Raw genomic sequence first — 22,160 nt, forward strand, 5'->3', positions numbered from 1 at the left:
GTGCCACCTTCGGCACATGTGCCATAGGTTGCCTACCCCTGACCTAGATGGACCATTGGTCTGACCTAGTATGGCTATTCTTAGGTTCTGCAAGAATTTATTCCATCAGATTGTGAACTTCTTTATATCAAGAAAGCTATAATAAATAATATACATTAATAATTAAAGTGATAAATAATTTATATATGAATAATTAAAGCTATAATTAATATTCATAAAACAAAACTTGAACTTAGTAGATACAAATGTACATTGTTAAACCCAATGAAGAACTGTATAAAATAAAATACCCAAACCCTGCTGGAGAATAAAATTTATCTAGCTGTCATAAAATACTTGAAATGTATGATCCTACAACATTCTTTTAAGTAAAAACAAACATTAATACAAAGTCTATTATTTTAAAAAATTTAACATTGTGACAAATAGACAAAAATCAGGGAATTCACAGTTGAAGATGGAGTGGTCAATGCACCAAAGTTGGTTTTCTGGTAGTTTCTGATTTTATACAATAAATGTTCTAATTTTAGTTCCCTTTTAAGTCCAATGCTGCCTTGAGAGACAACAATTGCAAAACTGCTATTGACTTCAACAGGAAAATTTGTGTTTGCAGAACTGAAGAGTTTACTTCACTCCCACCCCACCTCAAAAATTGAGTATATTTACTTTAAAAAAAAAAAAAGACTTGAACCATTATATTTCCTCACGTAAAGCCATGTTAACAACTATTTAAAGGATCTGACTGACCATAGGGGCTTCTAAAAAAGATCATGTTCTTCACCAATTTTTCATTTTTTAATATTGTTGCTATTTATGGATTCAGTGTGGCATGTACAGTGGCTTCATCTGAAAACATGATTATTTCCTTTAAAAAGTGCATGTATAGAAAATCATTTAGTATATTTTAATAGACTTCTTTCAAAGTACCCCAAAACAGACTAATTTTTCATATTTTGAAGTCAGGATTCAAATCTGAATTAGGTTGCATTTGAAGTCAGTAATACTAATTCACAGAAAGTTAAAGTTACCCTCCATATGAGGACTCTCTACACAGGTATGATTTTCAACTAGAAGTTAGTTGTTGTTTTATAGCTGCTTGCAGCATGCCAGTTCAGTCAGACTTTATAATTCCACTCTGTATAGAAGAGCATAAGTAGTACCTATCTGTATGGTGCTTTACTTTGGCCACTGCTCTCAGTCTCCCTCTTAGATAAGTAAAACAGTTCATCCAAAATATTTTTAAAAACTGAGTAGGATAAAATAAACTATAACTGCATTTCTGTTAACCACCAGATTAACTTTTTGAACTTTTAAAAGTGTGAGTGTGGAGGGGTCGGATTGGGGGACGAGTGTTCCTAAAAATAAAAGGAAAATGTTTCTTCACACATACCATAATGAGATTTTTTGTTAATCCAGATGGAGTTGAAAGAAAAACTCATTGTACTGCTATTGAGATATTTATTCTATTTTTAAACACAGAGAAACTATTTCAGTAGTGTTGCTATACTTTTCAAATCGCTGTCAGATTTATTATAGATTAAGTCAAACCAGTTCTTACCCCAGATGATTATTCATTCACAGGTAATGGTTTTTAAGGCAATGGGCTTGGTTCATCACTATGTTAATTCTCATTTTGTGCTGGTGTAACTTCATAGATGTCAATGGCACATAAGTGGGTCTGATTCAACACTGTCTGACTCCTGTTTTACACTGGAAGTCAATATTCCTCAGCTTTGTGTAAGGAAATTGAAAAATGCTATGTAAATTTTGGATGTCATTATAACTTTCCCATATTGGTTACCATATCAGCACTTTATACCCAGTGAAAGTGAACTCTATATAAAAAGTTTATACAAAACAAAAGAATATTAGGATTTCAGGAAACTTGGAACCAAGCTGTCACATAAAACGGAATGTAACCTCAGCTTTAAAAATGCCGTCAATAAGATATACAAGGGACAAGCATGTTCCTGCTATTCTGCAGCTGTCAAATTTGCTGCAGAATTCCCCGCCGCCCCAACCTTGCTGCAGAATTGTGCTCCAGAAGAAAGTTTTGCCTTAAAAAAAAAAAAATCCAACTTCAATTGTTGTGAAATAACCTTGAAAAGATGATCTGAATGACTATAAACCAAATGTAATGTTACCTTCCCAAGTCTGCAGACAGCCTGATGGGTTATCTGCTTCTTAAAATCTCAGTGAGATGTTAACATCTACACCTCTACCCTGATATAACGCGACCCGATATAACACGAATTCGGATATAACGCGGTAAAGCAGTGCTCGGGGGGGGGGGGGGGGGGGGCAGGGTCGCACACTCCGGCGGATCAAAGCAAGTTCAATATAACGCGGTTTCACCTATAACGCGGTAAGATTTTTTGGCTCCCGAGGACAGCATTATATCGGTGTAGAGGTGTACTTATGACAAATTTAAAATGTCGTAATTGTTAACTATTTCACTTTTGATCATTTCAGCAAAAAGGACTCGTTAATATGCTTATCCCACAATCTCAAACCACCTCCCCAAATGCCAAAAGCCCCAATAGTCCCGCATTCAGCTGCCAAATCTTCCAGTTTTCCCCGGCAGCTTTACAGTACCATTATACACTAATAATATAAAAGTCTGCAGTAAATTGGAAACTGAAAATGTGGGGAAAATTTAAAATAAAATGAATTTATTATAAAAAATAAATAGCATGAGGGATACCATACAGGTTCTATTCAATTTCATATATAATTCATTTAAAAATCCATTTTTAATTCAAATGTAGCTACCACAGAATTCTCATTATGCCTCAGAATGCAGCATCAATCATCGAAGGGCCACTGCTGTAAAATTTAAGTTCACCTTGCAGTGGCATACATAGGGTCTTGTTGTTTTACGATCATTTGGCCATCTTTACAATACAGTTTCCTTATACTTATATAGATGTGATATTTGATAGCATAGTGAAAACTCAAAGTTAGAAACAATGGCATCATTAATTTTGCCAGATGCTAGATCTTTCTTCACAGCACTGACAATATCTGGATGCATGTAGTATGCACTGTGATATTGTAATGAAATACCAGCCTGAAGATGGCAACTACAAAAAACATACAATTCCTTTTTTATCAGTAGTACTTACTATAAAATAAAACAAACAAGATAAATTTCAGCATTGTCAGCCTTATGACATTTGTGGCATAATCCAAACACTTCATTACATTTGTATTCTTGTGAAAATTTATTTGTTACAGTGTGATGAAAATTGACTTTTTTCAGTACAGGCAGAAGTAAAAACATATTGTAAAATAATAATAATAATCACAGCTTAGTGAAAACTGGTTTACAAAGTTTAAAAAGAATCTTTAAATTCAGGTAGTACTTCAGGGCTTTGGTTTGTTAGTATTAAGTTTTATGCACAGTACAAGAAAAATTCTATACCAGTATACCCTGTATGGCAGTCCTTTGAGCATTTAGTCTCACAGTTATATGGTGGCAGGAAAATGTGTTGCATACATTTAAAGAAAAAATTAACATTTAAAAATAAAGAAAGCTCTATTCAAATTAAAATTTAAACTTTCTTTACTGTCTTTAATACAAAAATATCAATCAACACTAAGAATTTTGACAGTGTATTCTACAAATTAACACGCCATGGACAGTAGCAATTGGAAGGTTTGGGGAAAGTTACATTAAAGTGTTTTATAAAAATAAATTATATGGCAAACACAACCAAACAAAATCAAGCTGGTGCCTTAGGCTTTCCAAAATAAGAGTAACATTCAGCTGGCACCATAACTGCTTTTCTCTCTCTCTACATATTTTCAAAATATCAACACGGCCATTATTTTTAAAAACTCTACAAATAATCTTTATAATCCAACGGAAGCAGTAAAAAACTTCTGTCAGTGATCAGTAGCACAGGAGACCATGGTGATAGTGGTAGAGGGCTTCAACAGTGATCCATCCAACTGGTGTGCAGAGGAAGTGCACACATATAGAATACATTGGGTATGGTATCTCATCTAGAGTTCATGCGTAACTGATGAATGATGACACTCTCTAAGAGAAAAGAGCAAAACATTTGCTATTATATAATTGGAAATACAGGTAATTTTTAATAAAGTTAATAGAACTTAGCATTTATATAGTGCTTTTTTATCTTCAGAGACTCTTAAAGATTTTAATTAAACCTCACAACACTCCTGGGAGGTAGATGTTATTCCCATATAAAGATGGGAGATTGAGATTGAGAAGAAATGTCCTGGCCAGTGCTACAGAGCGAGTCTGGGTTACAGCCAGGATTAGAACTCAGAAGTCTGAGACTCCAACCAAATTCAATGCTCAGACCATATATCTGTCATTATACAAAAAATGTAATTCAACTAAAATATGTCTATAAAATGTGCATGTCGACTATCTCTTCCCTCTTCTTCGTAGGTTGCTTGTCCTCTTAAGCGCAGTTCATGTAAAGACTTACATGGGACTACTCACATAGTTAAATCCTGGCTCTACTGAAGTCAACAGTACTTTTGCCATTGACTTCAGTAGAGCCAGGATTTCATACATAATGTATAAAGCTATGTGTAGTCTTTGCAAGATCAGAGCTTAAGTTTGTACTATGTGAACATAAGAGGTCCTTGATCCTAATTAGTCTTTTGGTAGTACCACAACAAATAGTAAATAATTAATTAACTCTCCTATGGTCTAAATATGTTTCCATTGCACACAAGATGATATTTACTAAATCGGAGTTTAACCATAAATGTAAATTTCAATATGCAGTGCATCTTTAAAGAAAAAATATTTGTGGGTTTTAAATGATGAAATTGCAATCAGACATTTGAAATGTAGTATAATGTGCCTTCCAAAAGCATTTATTTCTATAGTTGAAACTTCTTATATAACTACAGTGATTGTCTTCCCCTCCTTGTTTTCAAATGCCATTTACAAGATATGCAAAATATAAATTCAGTGTATCCTTACCACTTTTATTAACATGTGCCTATGCTTCACCTTTTAAAAATAATACGTTTGTAAAAAGTTTGATTGTGGGAATTGTACAATATTGTAATTTTAAAACAGAAAAAATGTTCAAATATTTCATTTACCCTTTATGCCAGAACCTTACCACTAGATGGCATATTTTCATTATTTTACTCATATGGATAAAACAAGGCTAAAAGACAACAATTAGGAGAATGTGGGGACACAAGTGAAACAATGGAATTTCCCAATAAAGTGTATTTCTCTACATTAATTTACGATTTATGTAAGTTTTTCCATCCATCCATGTCTATATTTCCTCCCAGATTTGAATAATGAACATACAGGAATCATAAACTGTAGTAAAAGTAAACCTTCACCACCAATGCAGTTTTATAACTTCAGGTTCTTGGAGAATATGAAGCAAGGTAAAAGCTCTATTTGCTTAACATCAAATTTTACTCATATATGAACACATCTATTAATTTCAGTGGGAGTCACATGAGCTCATTTTAAGAAAATGGTTCTTAATATCCAGTATATACATTAGATATCTATACACAGAGTTTGAAGACAAAATTTACAATTTAAAAACAAAAATTTGGTAGGCAGAAAATGTCTTCTTCCTTGTACAGGTCCAATTAATAACTGAACAGTGTAACTATAGTAAGGTTTCAAAATCAAAGTCTTCCTCTTATAGACCAAACATAACAAGTACGCAGGGGGAGGTCAGAGACTAGAGAGGATTAAGAAGTCATACATTGCGTATACTTCCATTATTCATGTGTTCATTAATTTCTCTTACACCTCACCCCTTCTAACGTTTGACTTTGTAGTCATGCATGTATTTTTGCTATTAAAATAGATGTCCAAAGAGGTGTTTGTCTAAAATTTTCATAGGTTATATACCAGGGATGGCCAAACTTACTGACACTCTGAGCCGCATACAACAATCTTCAGAAAGTGGAAAGCCGGGGCACACCCGCTGGGCTCGGGGCTTTTGCCCTGTGGGAGGCATCTGCCAGGCCTTGGGGCTTCAGCCCCGCTCCTGCTGAGCCCTGAGCCCCAGTAGGTGCACCCCATGGGGCTGAAGTCCCAAGACTGCCCCTCCCCACTGGACAGAAGCCCCTACCCCATCACCCTGCTGCAAGGCAGAGGTCCCAAGATCCCCCCACCCCACCCCATCTGGTAGGTGGAGAAGGGAGGGCCTGGAGGGGCTCCACAAGCCACACTTTAATTGTAAAAGAGCCGCATGCAGCTCATGAGCCATGGTTTGGCCATCCCTGATATATTCTGGCACAGTGATGTAGGAATAATCTGGCAATGGCTAGAGAGAGTGCTTCTGGGACTATAAATCTTACAGCTTCCATGAGTTATACATTTACTTAAAGAAACAAAACTTAATTTATTCTAATGATAAAATTAAATAAAGACATCTGTATGGATAGGACCAAATTCAGATTTAAATTATATTGCTGTAAATCAGAGGTCTTTGCAATTATTTGTATTTACACTGTTGTAAATGAGTTTAGAATCTGGCCCATAGTGAACAATTTGCATAAAGCCTGACCAATTCAGATAATAAAAGCAAATCAACTGACATTTTAACATTTGAAATTTAAATTAAATTTCTTTTTACAATTTACATGAATGGATAATACCAAATTATACAAAAAGATATACTGGAGACAATATAAGTCCCAGTGACAAAAGTGGATCATGTACCAACATAACTATTTCTGAACTTTTAAAATCATGTTTAGAAGAGTTTTTAATATAGGGAGTTGCTCATACTTGAATCTTGCAAGAAGCCAAAAAATAAAATAAAATAAAATAAAATAAACCCACACATGGTCCTACATGGTTTTGTTCCTGCAGCTGATAGCTCCCAATTTGAAAGTAGTTAACCCTCTTGATGTTTTCCAAAAACCCAAATAAGAACAGAGACCAAGTAGTAAGATAGTTTCAAAGTGAAGTCAACATCTATAATGACAAATGTTAGAAAGAGCTCTGTCTGGGAGAGCTCAGTCAAAGTTAAGGGAATGAGAATTACTCACACAGATGGAAGAGAAAAATATTCCCCTAAAGGAGAACAAGTTTAAAAGATGAGCTCATAGAAACTACTGCCAGCATACTACAGGTTTCAAACTGACTTAGTGATGTCAACAACTGATATGCGATAGGAACATATAACTGTCTGAAAACCATCCTTATTGTTGTAGCCTGTGTCAAAAACCTGAAACATGGTAGGACGGTAGACTTCCCTCTTTAAAGATGTGCTCTGGAATTCTGATCAGTCACCGAACATTAGCATTAACCTTGAGAGGATCTGAAAACACGTTTAACATGTTTTAGGTAATAATCTAGTATTTAGTAAAAAATATAATTGGCATGAACCTTTGCAGACCAATTCTGTTTTAGAGATTATGCACATGATATTAATCACCAAGTAAGTGGTTTAAAGTTTAAATACTGTCATGTACATTCTGTATGGTCATATTTATAAAAGTCAGAAGATATTTCAGAGGTTCTCAAACTGGGGGTCGGGACCCCTCAGGGGGTCGTGAGGTTATTACATGGGGGGGGGGGGGTTGCCAGCTGCCAGCCTCCACCCCAAACCCCGCTTCGCCTCCAGCATTTATAATTGTGTTAAATATATTTAAAAGTGTTTTTAATTTATAAGGGGGGGTCGCACTCAGAGGCTTGCTATGTGAAAGGTGTCACCTGTACAATAGTTTGAGAACCACTGTGTTATTTGCTTTTTTAATCACAGTGAAGGATTGTGATCATAAAATGAAAAGAGTAAACAACTAAAGATCAAAGTGGCCATATGAAGTCAAGATATTGTTTGCTTAGCATATTTTAAGATCTGAAAGAAACCCCTTAGACTAGAGATTGCATGTCTTTATGAACCAAATTCTGCAACCTTTCTCACACTGAGCAGCTCTTAGTCAGGTCAGTATTTCTGTTTATGGCCATGAGACTACTCACATGAACAAGCTGTACTTAGCATGAGTAAGGGTGACGGCATCTGGCCCTATATAATTCAGTAGAAACTTGTGTTAAGGATCAGATTTAAAATCAAATACAGGGAAATTCAGTTATGGAGGTTACTCTGTCCTTAACTCCACACATAGATGCTGGAACACTTTTGTGATGTAAGAACAATGAGTTAGCTGAGACCTTTCTCACAGACAGAGATATTGTAACAGTCATGCTTCTTCCACTAGACAAAGTTTTTAAGGTGCTGAGTGGCTTATCTTATTGTAGTCACTAACTAGATTGCTACCTTCAGAGGAAAAGGGACTCTAAACTGTATAATCAAGACAGCTAACCTTCAACTTTTTAAGACTTTTGAGCTATAAGCCTTTTTTGTTATTATTGTTGCAATTCCCTTCCCGCCCGCTCTCTACTTAGAGTAGCAAACTTCAGGTAAATGAAAACATATTATAAAATGCTGAACTCATCTAATTTTTTAACCAAAGATGCACACTAAACTTAAAACAGATATCCATAAGTACTTATAGGCATACAGTTTTCTCCAGTTTATACAAAATATTTCATTTCTGTGATCCTCAGAATAAACCCTTATACATCAATACTTAGTAAATAATTTACATTACCCTTTGGCTTACATCAGCCCTTACACTTTATCTTTCTTTCCTTTTGAGAAGCTTTGTAAATTGCGACCTGCCCTCTTCTTGCTAATATTTAAACAAGATTAATATGTTTTCAGGGTCTTTTCCTACCAATATTCATAAGTTGTTACTTTTTGTTTGCTTGTGGGTTTTTTTCCCAGATTAGTTTTAGAAACACCCTTTTGCCTGGTTCTGATTCCTTGACCTTTTGCTAGGTTGGCTGTGGATCAGAGATTTTTTTCTGGTCTGGTCCTGGCAATGGGCTCTGCTACTGAATCCTCAAAATACTAGTCTGACTTGTCAATTCTCTTTCGTCTGGGGTTGCTGGATTCCTTCTCACATGTCCTGATAACTCCACAAGTGGTACTTCTAGTTTGCCTCTCCAATTCTAGCTGTGCAGTGGTGGCCCTGGATATCCAGTTCGATCTGATGGTTTCTTCTTCAGATAAAGTAGTCTCTCAAATCCCATCCAAAACAGATGCTGCTTTCAAAGGCAGGCACATTTAGACTATTGTCCCATATATATCATCACTTAAGTTAGGAAAGGCTAGTTTCTTTTTAAAAGCTATGAAAAAGAAGGCTTAAGCCATCTATAGTTCATTACTGTATCATACCACATTACCAGGGGGCTCGTCTACTTTGCAGCATTTAAAATTACTGTTTTGAACTGAGTGGAAGATTTGGTTTAGCTCAGCATTTAGTGTTATAATGAGCTTTTAGCTTCATGTTATGTTTAGAACTTCTGCTGAAAAAGCTCTGATACTTAGAAATAATAAGAACTCACTAATGATTAATTGACAAATTGAGGTATGGGGCATTTATTGGGCATAACAATTAGCTGGAAGGAGTTGATGCACTTCTGGTCAGTAACTCACAAATTCCCAAGAAGAAGTTCCAAGTTTGGTTCTGCTATTAGGAAAATTATATATATATATAAAGTCATGAGTCTGTTTTTCAGATGTCCTAACACCTACATTTCCAAAGTTAATTGGAGATGCAGGTTAATGGAAGATGCTTGAGGACCTGTGAAAATCAGAATCAATATTTTTGTGATCGGTATCAGAGGGGTAGCCGTGTTAGTCTGGATCTGTAAAAAGCAACAGAGAGTCCTGTGGCACCTTTAAGACTAACAGATGTATTGGAGCATAAGCTTTTGTGGATGGGCATTCACCCACGAAAGCTTATGCTCCAATACATCTGTTAGTCTTAAAGGTGCCAAAGGACTCTGTTATTTTTGTGATGTTCATCAGAAGGACATGTGCATGAAAGAAGAATAAGAATGCCTTCAAGATAGTGAAGCTGGGGTAAGCTCTCTAACGGAAATATCTGGATCTTTAATAGGGTAGCAGCCGAAAGTATGGATTAAGGATAAACATTGCCTGATTCTACCACATTTTTGTTGCCCTCCACTGACAGACTCTTCTTTCAACCTCTCCTTCACAAGAGAAACTAATCCCCCAATCTCTTGGTTCATTGCATTGACCCTGTACATCCTATTAACTGCATTTGCTTCCTTCAGCCGCTTAACTTCTTCACTTAGAATTCTCCCTCAAATTCATTTTGCGTTACACTTGTATTCTTCATGCTGCATGAGTCATCTTCCTTTCTCTTCTCTCCTCCAGCAAGGGCACCCATAGTTGTGGGACTCTTAATAGCTCACTCAAATGGTTGAATCATTATATATTTTTAAAATGCACCTTCTGGCTGAGACACAGCATGTCAAGTTACTTCAACCCAGAGTTCATTTATTGTATCTTACTTGTGTGGAAATTGAGTTTTCTGGGGAAATTATGGTGCTATCAAACAAAATAATGACATCAATCATTTACATCTACACCCATTTCCATGCTGAAATACTTCCTTAAAACATGCTAAAAAAAACCACAAATGGAAAAAATGCAAATACTTCAGTATAACCAGAACAAAACAAAACACAAACTGGTACTCCATAGCACTGTAAACTGGGTCTTTATTTGAGATAGACACATACCAAACTTCAGGGAACACGCTGGAATTCAGAGTAAGTTGGGTGCAAAGCCCTCTGTCCCCTACCCTCTGTATCTGAGCAGAGTTCTCCATCAATTACTTTGCACCATTAACTGTCTGTATAAAGGACTGTTCTAAGACAGAAGAACTTAACTTCAGGCAGCTGAAGTTAAACTACAGCACACTTTCTGATTATGGGCCTGATCCAAAGTAAACTGAAGTCAAAGGCCTTGTCTACACTACCACAGTAAATCAATCTAAGTTACACTACTTCAGTTACGTGAATAACATAACTGAAGTTGAAATAGCTAGATCCACTTATTGCGGTATCTACATCCCGCTGTGTTGATGGGAAATGCTCTCCTGCTGACTTACCTTACTCTTCTCGAGGAGCTGGAGTACAGGAGTAGATGGGAGAGCACTCTGCCATTGACTTAGTGGGTCTTCACCAGACCCACTAAATCGACACCACTGCATTGATCACAGCAGTGTGAATCTAGCCAAAAGTATAGACAAGCCCAAAGAAAGTAATTCCATTGACTTCCAGGGGTTTTGGATCAGGCCCAAATTGTGGCTGTAACAAAAAATCAGTTAGATCAGAGCTTTCCAAACTGCGGTCTGTGAAGCACTGCCGATCCATAGAGAGATGGCTGGTCACATGTTGCTGGCTCTTCCTCTTTGTTTTAGCTATGAGACTTCATTAAAAGAGACCTAAAAATACATGGCTTTTCTAGCATTACTTCTTTAGGCAAGCAATGCTTTAGTTGTCTCAGGAATGTTAAATGATCATTGAAAAGGAGGGAAAGTGCCCTATGCGATTGTGAGTGAGATGGAAAGTGGTACCATGAGACAATCTCTTAAGAAGTGGCCCATCCTATCAATAAATTCAATAACCCCTGCCTGAATTAAGATCAATGTGTAAGTGAGGCTGCTCAGTCTGATTTCATTGTCTGCAAACATTACGAGCTTCCAAGTAGCTTTTTAGCCCAGCATAGAAACAAAATTATATTGTTAAAGTCAAGACACACCCACACACACCCACACACACACCTATTAGTTTGTTATGTTAAGTGACAGTTTCAGGACTTAATTAGTAAATGCAAACACCAGCAACTAACAGACAGGGGGTTGATTTCCATGGTAGCAGTAAAACCTGCACAACATACCCCCTTAGCCACTGCCCTCAGCCCTTCCCCCCGCCCAGGGAGGCAGAGCTGTTGGCTGAAGATTTCTTCAGTTCTATTTTCATAGACTGAGTCTCGGCACGAGGCTCGAATTTTGTCACATTTCCTGTTCCTGGGGCTGCCACTACTGGCTTTCCTGCTTTCATACCTTTTGACACAGGAATACGGGTGGGTGTAGGTCTCTGTGATGACCCATCCTGTCCTGTCTGAAAGAGAGAAAAAGAGAAAGGATATAACTGTAAGCAAGATTTTTAGGAGTTTTTCTTTAACAGATCCTAAATCTGTACAGTTCCTTATTTGTTTCTTCAAATTTTTAAAATATGCCTTGAAGCACCTATCCAGTGCACTGGGAGCCTCTGCCATGAATTAAAAATAACAACATAAACAAACAACTGGCCATAAATATATCCACCCCAGCCCAGGCCCTCCTTAACAAAGACAGAGAAAAGCTGGACTTTGCAAGCATGCCCAGAAGGTTAACAAATCTAGGCTCTTGTGTATCAATGGTGGGGAGCAAGTTCCAAAACGGAGGACCCCTCACAAGGAATGCCCTGCCACGCAGCTCTCTTTCACTTATATTGGGAGGGTCCCAGTTTGAGTGCCTTGGCTACTCTCAACAGTGGCAGAAAATCACAGGAAGACAGATCATATCTCAGGCAACCAGGTCACTTTGGGCACCTAAATTGTTTAATTAGTATTCAACTTTGGAATCATGGCATCTCCTTTGGTATAATGATGGTTGAATCCTTTGCAGCATATTTAAATGTTAGTGGCATGAAGCAAAATGCCAAGAAGACACTTTGTACCAGAACAGTTACTGTACAATGGTGAATATCATGCTAGAGATGGACCCAAAATGCAGAGGTCAGATCCAGGCCTTATTTTTCTGGTGTTCAGATCAAGTATTTTGGGTTGGCTTATTAGAGATGGGGGTCAGGTACAAAGCTCTGGATCCATACTTTCCTAAAGTTTGGAGCTGTTCAGATCCAGGGAATTGGCCTAATCTTTTATTATTGAGAAAAGAGAGGAAAAGGAGAGAAAGTCTCTACTGTCTTACCTACATTAATGTAGACAAGACCAGCACCTCTATGGGAAGAGATGGACTAGAAACCTAATAGGTCTTTACTATTTCCTGTTCATCTGACAGGCCAATGTATTCTGCAGCAAAAGAATTTGGAAGCCATTCTTTGCCTTGCAACTATAGGCCAGACTCTAACCATCACGTAGAGAAAACGTGTATATCCTTCCTTCATGGTTGAGAACAAAACATAATGCAAATGTAAACTAATGCAGCATTGCACATGCATTGCCCTATTTATCTCAGTGGGCTGTTAAATTTGAAGCTTAATTAACAATATTAACTGCTTCACCACTGATCATTTTGAACAGAAAAAAAAAAATCAGTTATTGTCCTAATCCCAAACTCCCAGAACACCTCCTCAAGTTCTAGAAGTCCCAGCTATCCTCAACCTAGAGGCTAAAATACTTCCAGGTTCCCTGACAATTTCTACATAGTAATTTTGCAGTGTGAAGACCAAAGCTGCAGCACACTGAAAACAGCAAATGTGGAAACAGTATAAACTGAAGAACAGGAGTACTTGTGGCACCTTAGAGACTAAGGTGCCACAAGTACTCCTGTTCTTCTTTTTGCGGATACAGACTAACACGGCTGCTACTCTGAAACCTGTCAGTATAAACTGAATTGAATCAACAAAATAAACAGTGTTGTGGGCACTTATAATATATATAATTTTCCTAATAGCATTTAGTTGCACATTACAAACCGGAGTTTAAAATAATCAAATGAATCTGCTACAGAATCTCCTTCCTGCTGCACCAGACTGCAATAGAATCTAGGGCCCTTGCCACAGAGTTTAGTTTCAAGTTGCCATGGAGCACACAGGGTCCTGATTATATGTACTGAGCACTGCAAAAAAGGAGGCAAACTATCACCATCCTTACCAGTCAATCAGCGCTCTCCATTACTTAATGTTCCAAGAACAGTACAAAACCCCATGCACGCATACACAAAATAAAATAAATGAAATCACAATTGGGAAATTTGAATGCTGACAAGCCGATGGGAAGCAAGCCATTTTCAATAATCAAAAGCAGTGTTTACAACAACATTTAAAGGAACTCACATTTTTATGTCAAAACAAGTAAGAACCATGGAACATTGTATGGCACAACATGCAAATACATTCTATCAGAGTTGGAAAATATGTCAACATACCCTGGAGCCAAAATGACAAACATCCTGCACTCCCTGAAAGCTTTCCCCGGTGTGTAAACATACAGCTATTAAATGAAGTAGCTGGAATCTCAGGCATTTCTTGAGTTTTAATGACACGTAAATTATTAACTGAAGATTTTGGCACTCTAGAGTTACTAGTTTCATGTCTAAAACACTCAAAGATCATTTTAAAGTATTTTGACTCTGCCTTCTCGGTCCCCAAAGAGGCACACTAACATGTCACTCAGATCACAGCTCAACACACAACTCCAAACACATTTTTTCCTTGCTAAGTGAAGGGAAAATTAGCTGTATGCAGGTCCCCACTGTCTGGCCAATGTAACTGAATAAACATGCAGACTGGGCTTCAAACAGCCTCAGCCAGTGCTGGTTCTAGGGGTGAGCAAGCAGTGTGCTTGCCCTAGGTGCCAACTTCCAAGGGGTGCTGTAAACCTGTGCCATTTGTGTGTGTGTGTGTATGTGTGTGTGTCGCTCTCTCTCTCCCCTCCCCTTTGCTGATTGGCCAGCTGTGGTGTTTTGGGGGGTTCAGGTGCTTATGGGGAGCATCTAAAACATTTTTTTGGTGGTTGGGAAAATGGCTAGAGCTGCTTCTGCCTTAACAGTGTCAGTTGTAGAGAACCTCTTGGTAGGATTTTTGAATCATTTTGCAGGATTCAGAGTCCGGTTGGCTCCCTTCTGCCTCGCACGTTTGCAGGTGACTGCAGTTTTTTCTGCTTTACGCAAATATACTGCATCAGCCAGAATTTGGCTCTCTATACTTTTATGAAGTTAATACGGGACACCTATAATGCTGCCTCATTAGGACTTGCAGAGTGAAGCTAAGCTGTTCTCTTCCCAGAAGTATACACTAGTGGAACATTATAGATACCCAGAACTAAATTTTAATGGAGGAGTAAACACATGCAACTGGCGAGGCTATTTACGCCCATAACGGAGGCTCACTGCAGAACATGCAGACATGACTACAAGTATACTAGTCAAAGTGTTTGCAATGAGGATGGGTGGTTGGTTTAAATAAGCAGCAATGATTTGGACTTTTTGAAAGTTTAGCATATTCTTAAGCAGTTTATAACACAAATCCTCGAGTGTATTTTATTATTATCTGAGAATAGCTATGTCACTTGCACATTATCTCTTGTAACATTTTTAATATGTGAGGGGAAAAGTGGTACAGAGGGGGCAAGAACAGTCATAACACAATAGAGAATTGGGTCCCAGGCCTGTAAGAATGGCACAGAAGGTGTGTGGAACACACTGATGAGGAAATTACAGGACTGATAATCATGGATTTTTGTCGCTTGCAGGAGTTAGCCAACCACATCAGCACTTCCAAGATGGTATCTGTAATTTCACTCAAATTGAGCCTGCTGGAGGCACTTATATAGATTTTTGGAAAATAAAAAGTTAGACAGACTAGAGGGGATGTCAATTAAGAAAAGAAAATCCCCCATGTCCTAAATGGCCCAGACATGAAATTACAGCCACCATCTTGGAATCACCATGCGGGGAGGTTTCACAGCTCAGGCAGGACTCCTAAAAATTACATGCTTGATCCTAAAGAAATATCTCCCCTGTATAACTGGTGGTTCTGCAGAGTTGTGTGTCGTCCTCCCCCCCCCCCCCCACCCCACCTCCCACCTACCTCTATTTTATACAGTTAAAGTTAAAGCCATGGCAAATCTGTCATAAAACAGACAAGAGCCAGGAACTTCAGAATTAAATCTCCCACTCTGTTCTTTATTCACCCACTGGGTACTGTATTGCTACATAAATCATATCAATTAGCTGAGAGCTATACACTAGCTAAGCACAATGGACCAAGTTAAGAACTGACACCTCCAAAAAAATAGAAGCAGGGTTTCTCTCTGCATTGCCCCCTCTTCCTCTCTGCCCACCTCCCCCAACCACCATAGGAAAGTTTACAGCACCATCCTTCTTTCATTTCCTACAGCTTTGAAAGGGCCATTTTATGGCTTCCCATCTCCCCACCATGAAGTCTGGGCAGATATCCCACGGAATCCTCTGCTACTTACCACTGATTGTGTTCCTCGTGTGGATGATGTTGTAACCGGAGTTATAGTTATGGTACTTGTCACTTTGCTTGCTCCGGGCCTGGAGGAGAAATGGTTCCTGGGGGAACGAAGGACGGTACCAGTCATAACCTCCTTTTCTGCTGCTACATTCATTGGTCTGACCGTTATCACAGGACTAGCTCCTTCAGAAGCAACACCAGGGGAGCGTTTAAACTGAGAACCTAAGTGAATGTGAATTTTGTTGTCCTCTGTTGTTATAATGTTGGCATTGGCATTGTACTTCCGGATTGGGGTTGGGACAGTTTGTTTTTCTGGTGTTACTTTGAAAACAGCCCTTCCCATGGTCATATCCTGCAATTCTGGAGAAACAGAGATTTCTGCTGGTGCTGCAGACGTAGATACTGTCATAATCTGAATTGGGGACGTGGGTCTTTCCATGAAAGGAGCTCTCCCTCCATCTGAGGACTTTTCTCTGGAGAATGTAGTTATAGTAACCGGTGACATAGCACGCTCTGGGCCCACTGAGCTCTCGCCACCTTTTCCTTTTTGTGACACATTTGGAGAAGGAATGATGGTAATCCGTGGCTTCTGATTTCCCAAGGTTGGAATGACAGTGGTGCTTGAAAAGAATTCCTCAGATGTTGGGCTAGTTATCTCCAGAGTAGCTGTACTATTCTCATGATCTGGAGTCACCCGAATATGAAGAGGTTGCCCCTGCTTTGGGGAAAGGACAACCTCTCCAGGATGTCCTGGGCTACCTCGTGTTCGGGCTCCTTTATCAGGAGCACCTTGGGACACATTCTCTCTTTTTCTCATCCATGGTATCCAAGATTTCCTCATTGCAAGCTCATTTGCTGCTGGGGGATACCTGTCAAGCACAGATGAACGCTCTGTGGGTTTTTTCAGCCCTACCTGTCGCAGATTACTCATGATGTGATTTTCCTCTTGGAAGGATTTCCTTATAAACACAGCTGGGGTTTCTTCTTCTGCTGCTTCACTGCTTACTGCATCAGTCTGCACCCCAGTTGATGTCACAGGAACATCTACCATTCTTCTACCATTCATGCTGGGTCTGAGGACACGACTGTAACGCTTAGAAAGCTCTAACTCTTTTGTTAAGTTCAGGACTTCCTGACCCATATTTTTGTTTTTATCTTCTTCTTCCATAAATCTTTGCTGAAGAACGGAATAATCAACTTGGAGCTGGGAAAGCTGGTCTTCTTTGTTCATCAGCTCATGAATTTTTTCCTTAAGAGCTTGCACTTCTGCTTTCAAATCTCTGCTTTTAGCTTCTTCTAACCGAAACCTGTGCCTCAACTCTGCTTCCTGACTCACCACTTCACCCTTCTCTATTGCTTTGTTTTTAGCAATCTGGAGCTTCATTTCCTCCAGTTGTTGAGAAAGGAAGTTAGCTTTGTCCTGCTCAGTCCTAAATTTCTGCTCCAGCTGATCATATTCATCCTCTGTCTTCATCAAGTCTCCTTCAACCACTTCCAATTGTTTGAGACGTTTTTTCAGTCTTTCAATTTCAATGGTTAGTTCTTTAATCTTGTTGTCCTCATGATAAGCAAGTTCTTGTCCTTTTCTGGCTCGACCTCTTGCTATTTCTCTTTCTACTTCCTCTATACCTTCAATTCTTTTCTTTAACAAATCAACTCTACAACTCAGTTCAGAGGATTTTTCTTCTTCAGTTTTCAGCTTTCCAATTAACTCATCTCTTTCCTTTGTTAAACTGGACACTTTTTCCTCCATTTCAGTTTTCAGTTTCAAAAGTTTCTTACTTTCATCTATTAATTTCTCAGTCACATCCATAACTTTACCTTGTTCTACCTTAACATTTTTGTTCAGACCTTCAACTTTTCTTTCTTCCTGCTTTATTTTTTCCATCATATTTTTTCTTTCATCCACCAGCATGACAGTAAATGACTTCAGCTTGGTAAGGTCCTCCTTTAAGCTTAGTTCAGCTTTTTCCAACTTACTTTCTGAAGATTCAAGATCTTTCACTCGAGTCTTTACCATGTCCAACTCACTTATTAAGTCTTTGGTTAAATTCTTTTCTTTCTCCAGATTTAAGTGCAACTGGGAACATTCAGACTTACTTCTACTAAAAGCCTCTTCCAGCTTCTCCAGTTCTGACATTCTCTTTTGCAACTTTTCCACTTCAAATTTCAGCTCTTTGCTATGATGTTCTTCCTCTTGCAGTTTCTTTTTCAGCTCTCTACATTGGGATTCAGTTTTTGTGATCTCCTCATCTTTGCCTTCCATTTCAAGTACACGCTTGCGTAGGTTTTCCACTTCAGCCATCAAGCTAGAGTTTCCACATTCTCCTTTTGCTATTTTATCTCTTAATTCCTGAAGTTCTTCCTCAGCCTTTTGAAGATTTTTATTAGTTTCCTCTAGCTCCTCAATTCTACGAGTCAAACCAACCAGCTTAAGTCTCAGCTGTCTATTATGTGACTCTTGATTACCCAGTTTAGCGGTCATCTCCTCATGCTCTTGAGAAAATGATAATGTCTTGTGTTCAAGTTCTGCTTCTAATTTCATCAATTTTTGTCCATCTTCTTTTGTTTTTGAACTAATAACTTTAAGCTTTTCTTCTTCCTCCTTTAGTTTCTGAGCAAGATCTTGTATTTTCTGACTTTGCTGACCAAGTTGTTCAATATGCATTTGTCTCTCATCCACCAGCATGAGTGCAAATGACTTGAGTTTGACCAATTCGTCTCTCAGTTTATTGAGTCTCTTTGTATGTTCTTTCTCCTTGCGAGCTTGATAGATTTTTTCCTGTTCGAGAAGCTTCTTTAACCTGAAAAAAATGGAATAAATACATTATACGAGTGCAATTTTCCCTTTACATTTCAAGTTTCAGCCACATTTTCTACAGGTTTTCATGTTTGCATTACTGTGCTAGAGCGCTCTTTCAACACTTGGTTCCATATAAGTCTCCCAAAGCACAGTTATTTAAATTAGGGAAGCTTATTGGAAATCACACAAAATAATTTAGTATTCTGAATACAAGTGTAAGATTTTATCCTCCAACTATCGTCCCTACACATTTTCCCCTTTATCTGAATGTAAATACATTATTTCAGATTTCCTCTTTAATCCAATATATATGTGGCATCATTCAGTTGCAGAATAGGTTATCTTCAGTTGCAGAGGTGACAAAGAAGATTTTAACACACAGCTTTAAATTGAACTATTTCTCCATCATCATCCCACCTGTGAAAGTGTACAGTTTACCCAACAGGACATATCTCTAGATTTACTGTCCCTTTTATACTGTGCCAGCTTTATAAGATGAAAGCCTCATTAGCTTGTTGTACATGCAAGAATGCGTGAAATGAGATCAGAATTGAGTGAGTAGCTTCAAGCAGCCAGCCTTCACCGGATCAACATTGGTCAGAAGTGAAACAGCTGACCAGAAGTACAGGATGTCAGCACTCGGTCATCATCTAGATATTGCAGCAGTGGAAAATTAATATAAAAATAGGTTTGGCTGCTTAATGACTGCTACGTTAAAGACTTAAAAGTGTTTATTTTCCTGGGCTCAATTCCACATACAGCACAGTACGCAACTGGTACCGCTCTACTGACTGCGAGGATCAGACTGATCAAAGCTTTGGCTATAACACAAGTGCTCTACTTGACATACAGCAATTAGAGAGCAATTGAATTTTCTGACATTTCACAGAATGTAAAGGCTGATATATGAACTAGATCTATTATTATCAGAAAAATGATTTAAATCTGTTATGTGCAATGATACTTTTCCAGACCTATTCATATAACATTTCAAAGCAGAAACAAAAGTATAGTTGTATACATTTTAGGTTTGTGCTTTAAATCCAGAACACATGGATATCAATGTAGAATGTGCTAGTGCATTATTTAGCAGAGATTTGTAAATGAAATGTTTTTCCACTGATAAAGAGGTACTGGTGTTGTAGGGATATTTATTGTCATAAATTTAGGAGCACTGCTGTAAAAAAAGTAACAGTATTGTTTTAAAGAAGACGATACAGATATGTTTATACAAATTATTGGGAAACTACATACTGTTCAATCCATTATCAAAGTGCTCTCAGTTCCCATATGAAGATCCATCCAACAATACAAATTCATTTGCTTTCTTCAGTCTATATCCAAAACATTTTAACCCTTCACAACCAACTGAAGAGCTAATTTATTTGGCTCTTGATTTAACAGCAAGAGCTAAATTAACTTGGGTGTCAATGACTATTAATGTCTCACTACTGATTCCATGGGAATCAAAAAAGACCAGGAACTGGGATGAAAAGCCATAAGAAAGGGGAGGGAAGCCAGAACACTGAAAGATTCAATAGGCAGGGAAGGCGAGTGTCAAAGAAAGTGACTGAATGAAAGGGTGGGATGGGACGTCGGTGGAAGAGGAGAGTAGCAACATTAGAAATGGAACTCATTTTTGGCTCAGGAGGAAAGGCAACAGTGGGAGCAGGAACGATCAGTAAGGCTAAATTTTAATCACAGGTATTTTTAGTAAAAGTCACAGACAGGTAACAGACACTAAGCAGAAATTCACGGCCCGTGACCTGTCCATGACTTTTACTAAAAATACCAGTGAATAAAACTTGGGAGGTCTGCCCGGGGCCCCCACGAGTGCTGAGGGAGGGCAGGCCAGCTGCTTGTAGGGGTGGGGGGGGGGGGAGAGGAAGGGACAGTGTGCAGCCCAGGACCCACACTGGTGCGGGGGGGTGGGGGAGAAGGGTTGGTGGGGCCGGTAGGCTCCCTACCTGGCTCCACGCCTCCCCTCCAGCAACAATAGAGTTTGGGTGTGGGAGGGCACAGGGGGTTGGGGGACGGGACAGGGTGAGGTGGGATCTGTGCAGCGCTTACCTGGGGGGGCTCCCTGGAAGTGGCGACATCCCCCTCACTCAGCTGCTAGGCAGAAGCATGGCTGCCTCCAACTGCAGGCACCACCCCCGCAGCTCCCATTGGTCATGGTTCCCAGCCAATGGGAGGTGCTAAGCCAGCACTCTGGGTGGAGGCAGCATGCACAGCTTCCTGCCCACGCCTCCACCAAGCAGCTGAGCAAGGGGTATGTCACTGCTTCTGGGGAGCCCCCCAGGTAAGCGCTGCACAGATTCCACCTCACCCCGTCCTGTGCCCCAACCCACTGCCCCCTCCCACACCCAAACTCTGCACAGTGGCCCGAGACTGCCCCAGCAGCGCCCAGTGCACCTGACGCAGGGGCTGCCTGAGCTGCCCCTGAGCCAGGTGCACCGGCTGCTGCAGAAGTCACGGAGGTCATGGAAAGTCATGGAATCTGTGACTTCCGTGACCTCCATAACAAAATTGCAGCCTAACTATCAGGTATAGGATGGTGTAGCACATAGCACAGAGAAATGGGGAGGGGAAAGAGAGGGTGAAATCAGGGTAGCTAGCAGAAGAGAAAATAAAATATACCAGGAATGGGAGCAAATCAGTTTGTCTGATGCATCCCCTAAGAGATGTGAAAAAATTAAAGTGAAAAAAAGAAGATCCCCAAGCAACATGCACTGTCTTTATACATTCTAGGAAATTATGCATAGGATGGCACTACCAACACCAACCTCCGTACTGCAAGTTTCTTAAACTGCTAAACTAAGCCCTTATAAGGTCAGGTAAGCAAAAAGAACTATATCCTTGAAAATTCTCAGGCCCCTTTTCCCCAAAAAGTTAATTTAAAACAGCCTAGGTGTTTGAATTACTGACATTCAGTTAAGATACACATCCCCTCTGAATCTGGCTCTGTGTAAATTAGATTCATAAGAACATAAAAATGGCCATACTGGATGAGAACAATGGTCCATCTAACCCAGTATCCTATCTTCCAGCGGTGGTCAGTGACAAATGCTTCAGAGGAACTGAACTGAACAAGGTAATGATTGAATGATCCAGCCCATCGTCCAGTCCCAACTTCAGGTAGTCAGCGGTTTCGGGACACCCAGAGCAGGGGGTTACATCCTTGGCCATCCTGGCTAATAGCCATTGATAGGCCTATCCTCCATGAACTTATCTAATTATTTTTGGAACCCTGTCATACTTTTGGTCTTCACAACATCCACTGGCAATGAG

The 22,160-nt window shown here is 39.2% G+C and overlaps 1 protein-coding gene across 14 annotated transcripts in view; it reads right to left on the bottom strand.

Annotated features, from left to right (window-relative positions):
* Positions 1 to 2,650: 2,650 nt before the first annotated feature.
* Positions 2,651 to 22,160, bottom strand: part of FILIP1 (filamin A interacting protein 1) — a 155,355-nt gene continuing 135,845 nt past the window's right edge. For 8 of the 14 annotated variants that reach the window (XM_042847261.2, XM_042847269.2, XM_042847272.2 and 5 more), the window contains 2 exons: positions 16,068 to 18,870; positions 10,598 to 11,983 (listed from right to left, as the gene is read on the bottom strand). In XM_042847261.2, coding sequence (XP_042703195.1) covers positions 11,777 to 11,983; positions 16,068 to 18,870 — 3,010 coding nt within the window. In that variant the 3' untranslated portion in view covers positions 10,598 to 11,776. Of the gene's footprint in view, positions 4,046 to 10,597; positions 11,984 to 16,067; positions 18,871 to 19,286; positions 19,401 to 22,160 lie in introns of those variants that run through there. The other 6 variants (XM_005299626.5, XM_065588061.1, XM_065588067.1 and 3 more) reach the window with 3 other exon arrangements.

Source organism: Chrysemys picta, chromosome 3 (assembly GCF_011386835.1).
Source record: "Chrysemys picta bellii isolate R12L10 chromosome 3, ASM1138683v2, whole genome shotgun sequence".
NCBI classification, from domain to species: domain Eukaryota; kingdom Metazoa; phylum Chordata; order Testudines; family Emydidae; genus Chrysemys; species Chrysemys picta.